The sequence below is a fragment of the Coloeus monedula genome (genome assembly GCF_965178545.1).
Source record: "Coloeus monedula genome assembly, chromosome: 15".
NCBI classification, from domain to species: domain Eukaryota; kingdom Metazoa; phylum Chordata; class Aves; order Passeriformes; family Corvidae; genus Coloeus; species Coloeus monedula.
In genome coordinates, this window is record NC_138795.1 from 2,813,001 (window position 1) to 2,827,665 (window position 14,665).

Sequence of the window (14,665 nt, forward strand, 5' to 3'; positions counted from 1 at the left end):
ACTCCCAGCCAATTCCTTAATTTTTTTTGTACAGGCATTGGGACTAAGAATGCCATGTCCATGTCTAAAACACACAAGAAAAATCTATTTTGATTTAACTGAGTGCTCTATACAACTGGCTTAGGGATCACCTAATAAAGCAAGGAAAAAAAACCCAAATATGTTTTTTTAATAGGAAATGGACCATTCCTTACAGTGCATTCTTGTTTTATGTTAGTTTTACACACACACACACACACACACACACACTCTCACTCTTTTGCAAAGTCAGGAAAAGCCTCTCGAGTCTATTTTATTTTTGCCATCTGTGAGCACTAACAGAGTAATCAGCTGAAGAGATTTGTTTGGTTTTGGTTTGGTTTTTTTTCATTTCATTGATTTTTGGAGAGAATAAAAAAGTGAATTGTTATGCAGAAAATCTCCAAAAGTGGAAGTCACAGAGAATATTCACATGTCTAAGTATTTGTGGGGTACACCTGCTGAAACTTTATTCTCCAAACCAGGGTATATTGAAGGAAGAAAGGATTTACAGAGCAGAAACCTCAACTGACCCTTGGCTTTGGAGCAAAATGCTTGAAAATATTTCCATGAGTGACCACATGGCGATGCCCCTGGTGCTAATTGTGCTAATTGCAGGATGTAATTGTAGTTCCCATTGGGTCTGGAGGATTTCTTACACTGCACCTCTGTCTCCAACACCACTGTGCACTTACCTGTGCCACCCCACAGGAAATCTGTGTGTTGGGCAATTTTCCTGTCAGCATTTGAGGTGAAATGAAAGATTTAATGCTGGTGTGGCCACTGTAGCAAAAGAGACCAAGCAGGATGGAGGAGCAGGAAAGAATTTTCAGCTGAATGAAACCAAAGCAAAGTTTATTGCCTGTCGTGAAGTGCATTTGGAGTCTTGTAGCCAGACCACTGAATGCTAAAGAAAAATAATAATCAAGGAAACACAATGCTTCACTCACACATATTTTTCCATGCAATGTTTCACTCTCTCTTTCTAAAGCAGCACAGGCTGTGATTGAATGTTAAACAGAGCTGAGCTGCCTCTTGTTGGTACTTGCAGATGCATTAAAGCCTGTTGGGTCAGATCCACAGCTAATGGAACTGGCCTCATGCCTTTGAAGGCAGCATAATCACCTCAATTATTCATTTCTGTTGTTTGCTGTTAAAAGAGTAGCTCTTGTAAGTCATTTGCAGCAATAAAGCTTCATCTTTCTAATTCAAAATGGAAAGGCTTTTAATTCTTAAGTTACCCAGGGGACACTCTGCTCACCAAGTCCTCACTTTGTTCTCCTATGAAGCACCCACATAATAAGTTTTTAAGGAGAAGTGGGTGTACTGGACCATGAATGCAGAAATATTATTTCCTACTCTTGATGTGAGACATAAATGCTGAAATACAGGTGAATTTGTTGGCATTCTTGGAGGAACAAACTTCCAAGTGACTTTTTTTCAGGCACAAGGGTGCACTGAACAGAGGTGTTTTGATTCACGCAAGCCTGACCTTTGGAAGAAGGTAATTTCACATAGGAAATGCACCTCAGCTTTTCCCTAGAGCCAGCCTGATCCTTGGCTGTGGGATGGTGGTGGCCTTTGGGTGTTTTTTTCCCAGGAAAAGCCAAGATTTGGGGAATTCACATGCTTGCAGCTTTGGGTGGCTCTCGCTGGGGTGTCTATGAGTGGGGAGTGAGCTCTGGAGCTGGGCTTGGGGGGATGTCAGGTGTCAGGAAAAGGCACTAGCAGAGCAGGGAACAATACCTGCAATTCCCAGGTGTGTTGCCATGAGCTAATTCCTGAGTCCCTTCTTGGTCAGGGCTCCCAAAGCCTTCCCTGCACCAAATCCAACATCGGGGAAGAGTGAGAGGGGAAGATTTTTGCATTCATGAGACTGCAACGGTTGAGTCTTTGCAGGCAAAGGGCAGGCAAGGAGACAGTTTATTGATGGCTTGATTTATCTTGTATCCCTGTTAATGCATTTAAAAAGGGCCTGTGATGAGCTGAGGCATCCAGTGCCATGTCCCACATGGAGTGACCAGAGGAAATGTCACAGCCAAGGCTCTGCCAGGGCAGTGGGGAATGGCTGCACGTCAGGAAGGCTTGGAGAGGATGTTTCTGTCTGCTGCAGTCCCACTAATTGAAAAAACACCTCAAATTAGGCATCTGCAAGGAAGCCTCTTCCAGCACTGCTCAGCTCCTGAAATGGGCTGTCAGGTGTTCTCAGGGTGTGGGGTTGGGAAGGAAAGCTCCTTTCTGAGTCGTTCTTGAGTCACTCCACTTGTTTAATTTGGGGGCTTTGCTTCTTTTCTTTTGGAGGTAACAGACACAGAGCCACTGAATGGCCTGGGCTGGGAGGGACCTGAAAGATCTCCTAGTCCCAGTGGGAAGGCTTCTGACAGTTGGAAGAGAAAGAAAATATTCTTGTAGGAGTGGGGGAACACACCTTAAAACACCTGCCTGGTGTGCCAGAATGGCCGTGTATTTCTGTGGTGGTGCTAGAAACAACATCACCCCATCTCACTACACCAGCCTGCTTGATGAAGGAATTTTTTTATGGCATTAAATGGCAGAAAAGAGAAAGCAAATCCAGCAGAGCTTTTTATTTACCTAAATGGAAATTCACTGATGCTCATTGGTGAAGCAGCCTTATTTAAAATGGCATTTAGAACTTCCATAAGGAACGGGGGCTTGGAAACGGAGCCATGAATTTTCCATCCAAGGGGTTTGACTTGGCACAGGGAGATGTCACGCAGCCTGCAGCTGGCACCAGACACTGTTAAAAAGATCTGAGGCTATTAGGGCCTAAACAGCCACTAGAAATTATATTACATGATGGAGACTGGCTAATATAATTGAGCCAGCTAGTTATTGTGTGCATAATTTAATTATTTGACAAATTGCTTAGAAACACGGTGTGCTCCTTCCACACTCGTGCTGCTCTCACAGCTTTAGGAGGCGCAGAGCAGAGGAATTGCTGGTGGCTATCCTGGAAAAGAGATGATTCTTTTTAAGATTTGCAAACTTGGAAAGGTTCTCTGGTGTTGTCACAGTGGGCTGGGGTGTGCAGAGATGGGTAGAGCCCATGGGGACATGGCTGGGAGGGGAAATTGACTCAGAGACAGCCACTGCTGTTTCAAGTGGTTTCCTCTGAGGCTTTGGGGTACTTGGATAAATGAGCCTCTCTGGACTCTGTGAGTGTTTTGGACTTTGATTGCTGGGCTGCATGGGCTGAAAGGAACCCCTGCAATAGTGGAGCAGAGAATCCTAGAATGGTTTGGGCTGGAAGGGATCTTAAAGATCATTCAATTCCTCCTCCTCACATGGGCAGGGACACCTTCCACTAGCCCAGGTTGCTCCAAGCCCCATCCAACCTGCCCTTGGACACTTCTTTGGGTACCCTGTGCCAGGGCCTGCCCACCCTCACAGGGAAGAATTCCTTCAGTTTGAATCCATTCCCCCTTGTCCTGTTGCTCCAGGCCCTTGCCCAAAGTCTCTCTCCATCTTTTAGCTCATTTAGGCACTGGAAGGCCACACTGAGGTCACCCCAAAGCTTCTCCTCTCCAGGCTGAACAATCCCAGCTCTCGCAGCCTTTCCTCCCAGCAGAGCTGCTCCATCCCTCGGATCATCCTGGAGCCTCCTCTGGCCTCTCTCAGCAGCTCCAGGCCCTTCCTGTGCAGGGCCCCAGGGCTGGGGCAGCTCTGCAGGTGGGCTCTCACCTGAGAGGGGCAGAGGGGCACAATCCCCCCCTGCCCTGCTGCCCACACCAGGGATCAGCCCAGCAGCAGATGTGAGAAGTTTCTGGACCCCAGGATGGTCCCATCTGCATGGATGGTGTTCACTGTTTTTCTGAGAATTGGGGCCAAGTTGGTTATGCATTATGGTTCTGCATTCTAAGATAAAGGACCGAAAAATGCCACCCACCCTAAAACTTCATTAAGAAACCTCGCAGCACTAATATTTTCCCATAGCCCTGAAAATGTAGATACATGACTGAGGACATTTCCCTCTTACAAAGCATCTCCTAAACAATGCTTCTTTAGAATCTGGACACCATCTGGAACAAAGCTGTGCTGTAATAATGAAGAACAAATCCTACATCTTCTTGAGCAGTACTAAGCAAATCTGAAGACCCAATTGTGTCACTTTTTTTTGCAGTTAGCCTTTCAAAATTTCGGAGGCGAAGCTGTTGAGAGAAGATCAGCAAAATCAGCAACTTATTACAAAACTATTTTTAACGGTGGGGAGTGAAATGTCATTTTTGAAGAAGTGCAGTCAGATCATTTTCACTGTCAGGGTAGATCAGGGTGTCTGGGTGCTGGGCAAGGCACCACAACAGTTCTTTGACAGAGTTTGAACAGTGGGGCAGCTCCTCCTGGTGTGTATTTGGGGGGTACCTCATCCCCTGCTTCATCCATCTGAGTGTCCTGTCAGCCTGTGGCTCCCTCACTGCCAACACAGCTGAGTTTTCTTGCAATAACAACCTGGATTTGGGTGGTTTGCACTTGGATTCCATCCTGGAATACAGGGAGGCAGCCAGGATATCTGGATCCAGGAGCTGCAAAGTGCTCCTGAGTCTTTCACTTTAATTGTACTGTTCATGTGGAGATCTGATGGTGTCAATCTTCCATCTCGTTATCAGCTGGAAGAAGTTATGGGATGAAGGGGAAAAAAATTGCCCTCCTGAATTTTTCATTGTCAAGCAGAAATCTTTATAATGGATTCATGAGTGCATGGATGTATTTGGATGCCCTTAGATGATTTTGTGATTTTTTTTCTGCAAGTTAACTGGGTTGTCAGGGGATTGGTTGGTTTCCAGGTGTAATGGAATTGCCATAAACTATAGGAAAAGCTTTGCTGCCTGTCCAAGCACAGCTCTTAAGCTCTTCTCTGAAATAACCTTGACAGAATTTCTGCCAATTTTGTTCATAACAAATTTTGCCTTGTTCTTTGCCTTTCTTCTTCTACAAAGAGAAGATTAAAACCAAGAGAACAACTTTAGCTGAATTGCCTGTTAAAGGTCACAAAATTTCCCAGTGCCCAGCAACACTGAAGGTATCTTGTAGAACCAGACATGGGAGCAGCAGTGGGAACTTTTCCTGCTAAACTGGGATTTTGTGAAGAGGCTTGGACTGCAGTGCAGGAACAGACAGAGGCTTCTGAGGCCCCTAATTCACATTACAGCTGCAGAGAGTAAGAAAATGGCGCCGAATTTTGCAGGGATTTTTCCATGGTAAATGATCTTTATCTCTTCTCTGAGCCTGGATGCTTTTCCTGTAGGCAGCAAGGCTTTTCCTTTTCCTGCTTGGCATCTTCTTGGCTCTGCTCCAGTTTTAAGTGTATATAAGCAGGGAGAAAAGTGTCCAGAGTCAAACACTGATTTACCAGGTCTAGAAATAAACTCATGCCTGATATCAAAGAAGTGCCACCCACGCTGAAAGAAGGGAAATTGCAGTTGGATGTTGGTAAGAAATTCTTCCCTGTGAGGGTGGGCAGGCCCTGGCACAGGGTGCCCAGAGAAGCTGTGGCTGCCCCATCCCTGGAAGTGTCCAAGGCCAGGTTGGACACTTGGGGCAGTCTGGGCTAGTGGAGGGTGTCCCTGTCCATGGAATGAGATGATCTTTGAGGTCCCTTCCAACCCAAACCATTCTATGGTTATATATTATATAAATAAAGACTAAAACTGTAAAAACCTTGCAATGGAAAAAGCTGCAAAGTAAATGCCCTGCTGTTTGGATGTGCCATTGTTCTCTGGTTGCCTTTTAAATAGGGCTTTATACTGGAGCGAGAGAGGGAAAAAGAGAATTTTTGATGAAAAAGGAAATCCTGGGCAGCTGATGAAATCAGAGAGAGCAGGGAGGATGCTTCTGTGGGCTTCATGAAAGCCAGGTTAGCTGGAACACCACTGCAATTAGACATCCTCTCCCTGGCACAAAACCTGCTGGCACCTGATGTCCCGTTGCCTGATGAGGATGGATCCTTTTATTCATCTGTGCTGTGTGAAAATGCAAAAAGTGCTCTTCATCTGTGGGCAAAGGGAGGAGCCACCCCAAGTGTGCTGCTGTTGATGGGAGCTTGACATCATCCTTCACGGATGTTAAGGGCCTCTTCCCACATTTTTTGGAGGATGGGGAGTGTTTTGGTGTGGTAATGATGTTCTCTCTTCTCTGTTTCTTCTTAAGGGAGCCTTTGGGAATCATGTGAGATTTTGAGGAGAGGGCAGGCAAACCCCCCCCCTTCTTTCACCCACTCGAGCAGTCACATGTGACAGATTCATGCCTGCAGCACTTCTCGGTTTTATCTGCTCACTAAATTTTATTTCCCCTCTGTGAGTGTTTATATTGCTTAGAGACTGCCAAGGTTCGTGTTAATCATAAAAAAAAAAAGTGGAGGTTTATTAGGTATTGCAGCTCTGTGATTCTTTGGTGTTTGAATGTTAATGAAGTTTTGTATGCTCTGGAATAGTTGGAGAGGTGGATCTTAGCTCTGGCATGACAGAATACCTGGGGGTGGATTTTTCTTCCCTTTCCTCTGGGTTTTAACATCTTACATGACATTTTATCCAGAGCAATTTTACACCATTTATCAGCAGGTGTAATGTTGTCACGCCGTAATTCTGCGAGTGCAGGAGAGGCAGGAGGGTGAAAATGGGCTCAGTTACACCCTGGAGGGAGGGGAGAGCTCAGCACAGGGACCTGCTCCTGGGCCATAATGAATTGGATGTCAGCACTTTGCCCGAGCAGAGTGACAGAGCAGAGGGGAATTTATTCTTTTTAGGGACTCAGTGGGCAGACAAGAGGAAAGGAACCCCTCAAATTGCAGTTCTAATGGTCATTTCCATAGGCTGTGCATGCACTTGGGATTTAGCAGAATAGCCGTGAAGAGCTATTCATTCTCACTCCACAGCTCAGTTCTTTCTTCTTCTGAAGGCTGAGTCTCTTTTTTCATTGTACATTTAATTTGGGGCAGAGTTGCCAGACTGGAGAGCTGAACATTTCTTATTTCTGACTTTCTAGCCAGGGCTGCCCCTCAGCATTGGCTTTGGTAGAACAAGATGTACATTTTGCTCTAGTGCCTTCAAATTAACCTCAAAGGACACTTTTGTCATTGTCATCGTGGTTTTAGTACCTACACTGGAATTACAGAAAGTACCAGGCTTAGCAGGCTCCCCTTTTAAATGAGGAAGAGTTGATGGACATGTGTTCTACAGGGGAAAATGCTCCTCCACACTGACCTGTCACCAAGATTGTGATGGCTCTTTATGGGGAGGGATTTGGTTTTCCCAGGTCTCCTGTTGGAAAAAGTAGAGCATATTTAATCCAGGAAGTCTCTCCTTTTTACTATTTCAAAGTGACTTAAAAAAATTTTTTTTCATGTGAAATACAACTCCTTTTGGTGACAGAAATCGTGTCAAATTCCATTTGCGTCTCCCTTGAATCCAGCTGAGCCTTCTTCCTCTTTATCACCATGCAAAGGGACACACTTCCCCAAGTTGGGAACCCAAGGGCTGCCATAAAGCTGCTCTGAAATATTTCTGTTCACCCCTGTGGGCACTGAGAGGACGTGGATCCCGAATTTTCTTGGTCCGACTGGTGCGATTCGTACAACTGCACTCCTTTTGTGCCAGATTCCTCTCCAGCACTCCAGGAATCCCTTACAGTTTTCTCTCAGATCCAGCAGTAAATGCTGCTCCCTCTGCTGCTGCCTTTGCCTTAATTGACCCATTTTGCAGCAGATTAGGGCCCAAGGAGAGGTTAATTCAAGCAGGAATGTTAAAAGGCAGGTCAGGGCTTCAGTGAACTCTCTGTCCTTGGCAAAGCCTCTTAGCCCCAGTCAAACCTTTTTACATTTTATTCTAAAATACTCGAATTTAACAATTAATTAGGACTCTCTCCTGCTAGAGTATCCACAGCCCTGTCTTCCCTGAGTTTTGGATGTGATGGGTAAGATTTGACACCAAGGATACAGATTTGCCTTCACTCCTTTGTCTTAACCTCCAGAATTGTAGCTCTGAGTCTTCCAGGAATAATCCCAACGTGCTGTGTAGGAACACCCTCACCAAGCACTTCATCTTCCTGTGGGATTGCTGGGAAGGCTTTTCCTGCCCTGCCAGCAATTCCAGTGGCCCCTGGAGTCTGTGCAGGATTGCAAATCCCACTCCTCCCAGAACTGCAGCTGCTGGAATGATTGAAGGGGAGAATGAGAGCAGATTTCCATGTGAACCAATATTAAGCAATTAGTATACATTTCCTGATAAAATATTACAAATATTACATAATATTACTGTTGTAAAAATAAGACTATATTGATTAATTCTGAGCTATAACCAGCTTGCTGTTCATGAACTGCTGTTCCTGACAAGCCTGTCTCCTCTGCTGTAGGAATTACCAGTGTTTTCCCACTTTCTGCCATCACCTCTCCTGCAAGTTACATCTTCTGTAGACAGGATGCATAGATCCTGCAAAATCCTGGTGCAGCCCACTCTCATTTAGGCAGTTGGAATCCAGAGCCATTTATGCTGCATTTGTGGAATTATGGGACCAAGAAAGCTTTGGGAAAGGGGAGGGTGGGAGTGTTTTACAGATCCTTGCTCAGAAATACACAGCTCAGCAAAAATCAATGGTCAGAGCCTCAGTCCAGACATGGAGTAGGGACAGAAAACTTGCTGTTGGATGAACTATTTAGGAGGGACCTGGAAAAGCTGGAGAGAAGGGAGCTACAGCAAAGAAACAGAAATGTGCAGCAAGGTGACCTGCTGGGGAATGAGGAGAGGGGGAATATTTGAGCCCCAAAGAGGGAATTGTGTCTGGTACCTCCAACAGCAGCATCTGCTCTTGGATGTGCTTTGGGGTTTTGTCAGTAGTCAGGATATTGTCCTTTTACAGCTTGGAGAAATAGAGAAGGGTTCCCTTTCTCTGGCAAGACCCAGTTTATCCTGGTGGAATTGCTCAGGAGGCACAAAGGGGTGCTACAAAGGTGCTGCAAAGGCCTCACTCCCCCCCCCTGCTCACCTGCCTCTGCTCCCAGAAAAGTGGGATCTGCCGTGCTCACAGATCCACACACAGCAGACCCCAGATGTGCGTTCTGGCTGCTGCTGGGTCCTGCTGGGCCAGAGCTGAGAGCATGGGAACACAAATGCTCCGAGGACACCAAATCCGACAGCAAAATCCATACATTTGCAAGGGGTTAAACAGAGGAATGTGCCCTGCTGAAAGTCCTGGGGGGGATGGGAATGATGTGGGAATGCAGGGTATTGGATCCAGCATTCAGTCAATTACCATGCTTAGTTAAGTACTGCACGGTGGAGTGAAGGCTGCAGTCTGTTAGAATGTCTGTTCCTATAAGTCATTTAATTATGAGGTTGCTCATAATGCCATTTTAACATATGTACAGTAACATTATCCCTCTTTCCTAGGTCACTATCCTCATAAGCCTGGCTCTTGCATTCCTTGCCTGCATAGTGTTCCTTGTGGTGTACAAAGCCTTCACTTACGACCACAGTTGCCCAGATGGATTTGTTTATAAGGTAAGGAACTTGAGAAGGATGAATTGCCTGAGCTAATGACAGGCTCTAATTGCCTGCATGGTTACAGCCCAGGCTGCTTTTTTTTTTTTTTTTTTGACCAGGCCAAACAGAACATTTGGCAGGAATGTGTTGAAATGGAAAAAGTGTTATGGGAAATGTGGACGTGCATCTGCTTCCATCAGCTACTGTTACAGTGTAATTGTTGGGATTAGCATTTGGTGAACACTACAGACAGATGTTCAGCAACAATCCCTCATATTTGTGAATGGATTTATTGCAGCTGGGATCCCGCATTTGCTTCCCACACTCCCAAGTAACTGAGGTTTACTGGCATACATTGTAATTGTAATGCAAAGCAAACTGCTGCAGTGCTGGCACTCGTGTCCTTTGTGAAAGAAATCCAAATTTGCCCAAGTAGTTCACTTGAGCCTCTGTCAAGAACAAAACCGTGTAACAATTGCTAAAACCCCACTGCCCAGTGATTTTATATTGAATATTCACTGAGCTGTTTGCCTGGTCTGCTGAGATTAAAAAAAAAAAATTTTGCAAAATAATTCACTGACTTCTGACTGTGCATAAAGTCATAAGCTCACAGGAGTCTTGTCCTCACTGGGGATAATCTGTGAGTTGGAAAATAGAGTAAGAGATGTTGGTGTATTAATCATTGTGAATTATTCTCTTAGGTTATATAAAGAGGGAGAATTGGGATTGCTCAGGCTGGAAAACAAAAGGCTTTGGGATGACTTAAATGTGGCCTTCCAGTGCCTGAAGGAGCTACAAGAAAGATGCAGAGAGACTTTACAAGGGCCTGGAGTGACAGGACAAGGGGAAATGGCTTCAAAGTGATAGAGAACAGGTTTAGATGGGATATTGGGAAGAAATTCTTCCCTGTGAGGGGAGTGAAGCCCTGGCACAGGTTTCCTGGAGAAGTTGTGGCTACCCCATGCCTGGAATTGTCCAACACCAGGTTGGACGGGGCTTGGAGCAGCCTGGGCTAGTGGAAGGTGTTCCTGCCCACGGCAGGGGCTTGGAATGAGGTGGGCTTTGAGGTCCCTTCATAGAATCATGGATTTCAGAATCAAATCCAGACATGATCTTGTGAAAAGAGCTGACCCATTGGGCCGTGCCTCCTGCCATCCCCAGCCGGGTGCTCATCCCACAGGTCAGGGTAACACTCTGAACAGAGCAGCACAAAGCAGCTTTTTCTGCCTCTGCCTGTCTGGGGATTAATTCTGGCCTCGGCCCATGAGCAGAGCTGCTCAGCCAGCCCTGCCCCTGGCCCCAGCCCTGCCCCTGGCCCCAGCCCTGCCCCTGGCCCCAGCCCTGCCCCGTTCCCGGCGTGTGTCGGTGCCGCAGTGAGCCAGTCCCACGCTCCCTCCTCAGCCCTGCTCCCATCCCGCCTGAGACCCTGGGTCTGCCACCGGGGTTGCCAATAGCAACAGGTTTGGAAGGCCAAGCCCAGCTCGGTGCATTCCCAGGGCACCGAGGGGCGATCTGAGTGCGAGCAGGAGCCTGTGAAACCCGGTGGCATCACTCTGCTTCTCTTGCTTTCCCCTCCCAGCACAAGCGCTGCATCCCCGCCTCGCTGGACGCCTACTACTCGGCACAGGATTCCAACTCCCGGGGCAGGTTCTACACCGTCATCAGCCACTACAGCATGGCCAAGCAGACCAGCTCCCGGGCCGTGTCCCCCTGGCTGCCCTCGGGCTCGGCCAGCCACGACAACAAGGCTGCCAAGACAGAAGGTCATTAAAGGGAATGGGCGGAGCGGGAGGGCGGGGGGACAACACCGCGTTGCTGAGCGTGCCCTGCTCCCAGCGGGGCAGGAGGAAATCCATCCCGAGTGCAGGATCAGCTTCATGGATATTTCTTTTCGTGCGTTGTTCTCGTTGATTTGTAACCGAGTCGAGCTCTTGTACAAAGGCATGTTTGATGTTGACTGTACCTTAACGATGTAAAAATATTTTTAAATCATTGCTTAACTATTTGTTAGAAAAATAAATTAAAAAACAAAAAAAGCAAATTAGGTAAACAGCCAGAGAGGATATAAGCAGCAAGGAGAATCTCACCAAGTTTTGTCAGTGCTGGAAAGCTGTGTCAGAGGCTCCACGTGCAGTGAAGGAAGAGCTGGAATCCTTTCAAAAGGGGGTAGAGAGAACCCAGTACAAAGACATTGTGATGTTGTTTGGTTTGCCAAAGGGGGAATATTTTGCTGTCAGATTGAATCCAGTGTCAGTGTTCATTCACTGACAGAGAAATACAAGCATCCCCTCCTGCCCCAAACATGCTCACAGGCAAATGCAAACCCTGCACAGTGCCCCAGGGAAATCCAGAAAGTTCCTGGCATTCCTAAGGAGCCACCAGAGTGTTGCTGATCCTGGTCAGGCTCTGAGGCTGAAATCCAGGCTCCTGTTTGGAGATGGAGCAGGATGGGAGCAGACAGAGGTTGCTGTAGTGAAATCTTGAATAAACTTTTGAGCACAGGACTCAGAGTCAGGAGTTCAGGGCTCTACTTCTGCTTCTGGCAGACTCCCTGCATGAGCTTTGGCAATTTCCATGAGTCTTCATCCTTTAAAACTCTCTCCTGAGGGTCACCAAAACACAAATTCCATTATGATCTGAGGAGCCTCTCAAAAGTGCTGACAGTATTGAGCCTCTAACTTTTCAGCCCCTAATTTTCCCATGAAATGGGATGCTGCTGCTTCCCTCCTTCAGCTTCAGCTCCTTCAGCATTTCCAGTCATTCCAGGTCTCTAGAGAGACGTACAAATCAAATCTCTGCTTGCAAACCCAGAGCAGACCCCAAGCTTAATCCAGTCCTGCCCACTGTAACACATCCTTCTCCCCACAAATGGCACCTGAGATTAGTGCAGGCTGGTGGGATTTAGAAAAACCCCAAGGATTCTCTTTTTTCAGAGCTGCAAGAGCAGGGAGAGGCGAGCAGCAGGAGCAGAGTGTGCACGCAGGGCAAGGTTCACCTTGGACTGAGCTGCTTTCTCAGATTTTTGGCTAGACTGGAATGGAAATTAGGAACTGGCCCCTTCTTCCCTCGCATTGGGCAGTTTTGTCCTCCATGTCAGAGACAGTGGGCAGTGTGTGAGGGCAGAACTCCTCAGTCCTGCAGGCATCATGAGAAATAACTGTATAGTGTAGCTAAAACTGTAGTGCCAAATGCCATCGTCTGACTCCCTGTCCTCCCTTCCCTCTCCACCTGTAAATTCATTTCTCACTCAAAATGTACAAACCACCCCCTCCACCAACCCGAACTCCAGCAAAACCACTGAACAGTTTATAATTTTGTGGTGTATTTTTTGTCAGTAGGTAGCAGAGACTGAAGTATTTTTTGGTGTAATTCTTGAACTTTTCTGACGGGATTAAAATAAAGTTCGATGTGACTGAGCGTCTCCATGGCTCCTGTGGATTTTCTTGTGCCTCGTGCCCTGGGCTGGGAGGTGGAGGGATGTGTGTGGTGCTGCACCCCTGCACCAGCCCCAAGGTGACTCTGGATTTCAAGAGGCACTTTCAGAGCTGCTTTTTTTCCCCTTGTAATGCCCAGCTTTTATTCCCAATGTCCTCACCCATTTCCAGTAGGAAAATAGTAATTAAACCCAAGCTCATTTTTTACTGGTTTTACAATGGACCTCACTTTCTTCCCACTTTAAAACCAATGGATTTCAGGAACTTTTCCTGGCAGCAATGTCTCCCTTTCCTGGTGCAAGGATTCCTTGAAATGGGGGGTTAAACAAAGGAGCTCTGCAGGGAAATCCAGCTGACAAACCAAGGGCCGCAGATGAACTTTGGGAAAGTTGAGCTCTGTACCCAAACTCTGCCCCTTGGTTTGTAACAAACCCACAGCTGTATGCATCTCACATGCTTCAGAAAGCAGATTGTGTTGCCTCAAATCCTTCGGCTCTTTGAAATGGAATGATAGCCTGGCATTAAATTGACTCATTCCCAAAGGCTAAAGAACATTTTATAGAACCTTTGGATAGCATTCCTTCTGAAAAAAAAAAAACCTAAAAAGTGTATTCAGAGTTGTGAAATTGAGCTACCACAGGAGAGAAACCACTCTGGTGTCGGAGGTCAGCACTGAGTACTTGTGAAATGTATTAAAAAGGATCCGGTGCTGTGCAGGATTGAGTCACGGGATAATTTAACCGTGGAATTCTATTGCCAGTTCCCCAGTAATACTCTGCCTGCATGTTTATTTGAATCAGAAAAACCCAGGAATCAAATCACTTGAATTAAAAGGGTTCTAGCTATTACTAGATAAGTGAGCCAGTGGGGATAACCATTCCTATTTAATAAGGAAAAGATCAAAATCTGTATAGAGCAGAATGAAAAACAACCCCAAGAAAGACTCAGGGGGAAAGCAAAAGAAACCAAACAACTCAACTCTTGCTGTAAGTTCCATGTGAATATTGTTATTAAAGCTTCTGCAGTTGAGCTTCCAAGATTCAGCCATGTATTTTAATCACAGGAACAGGGAGAAAATTGGAATTGTAGTGCATCATCTTATTATTTCAGTCTTTAGAAGCCTCCTTCAAGGTTGATCATGAGTTTTCAGCTCTGATTAAGGAGCGTGGTGGTGATAGCCCAGGCTCATCAGGGCTGTCGGCTCTCTGCAGCCTGAAGCTCTCGAGGGGCTCTGGAGAGCAGTGTTTTCATGAGCTGTGTCTGGGTGAGGGTGAGGGCTCAGCCCTGGGTGGTCTGAGGAACAAGAGCCTTCCCTGTGCCACTCCAGCATTTCTGTGGTGGCCAAGTCCATCAGCTCCAACCTCCTCTGTGCCTGACCCTGCTGCAGCAGGAATCTCTTTGGGCGATCTTCTCCCTTATAGCAGAGTTTGAACTCCCCACCAAAATTCCCTTGTGGTCCCCTGGGCCTGGCAGAGTTGTCAGTCCTGCAGGGATGGGTGCCTGGGCTGTTTGTCTGCCCTGCTGGGGTGGTGGGAAGGGTGGAAGGAGAAGTGCCAGCACAGGAACGAGCTCAGCTGGCAGGGACCAGGGCATCCTGAGCAGGCAGCAACCCTGGGCAGAACAGGTGGGGGGAAAAAACCTTCACCAAAGGTGTGGTGATGCCATGGTGGGAACTCAGCTGTGCTCAGCCCCGGGAAGAGAAGGAAGAAACTCTGGCTGCTA

At 46.8% G+C, this 14,665-nt stretch overlaps 1 protein-coding gene across 1 annotated transcript in view; it reads left to right on the plus strand.

Moving 5' to 3' along the window:
- The window catches only part of NSG2 (neuronal vesicle trafficking associated 2), a gene marked incomplete at both ends in the record, with an annotated part of 29,190 nt that extends 17,910 nt beyond the window's left edge, over nucleotides 1-11,280 (plus strand). The window contains 2 exons of the mRNA XM_082291310.1: nucleotides 9,417-9,527; nucleotides 11,089-11,280. Of these exons, the coding sequence (XP_082147436.1) occupies nucleotides 9,417-9,527; nucleotides 11,089-11,280 (303 nt within the window). The remainder of the gene's footprint in view (nucleotides 1-9,416; nucleotides 9,528-11,088) is intronic.
- Nucleotides 11,281-14,665: the final 3,385 nt, after the last annotated feature.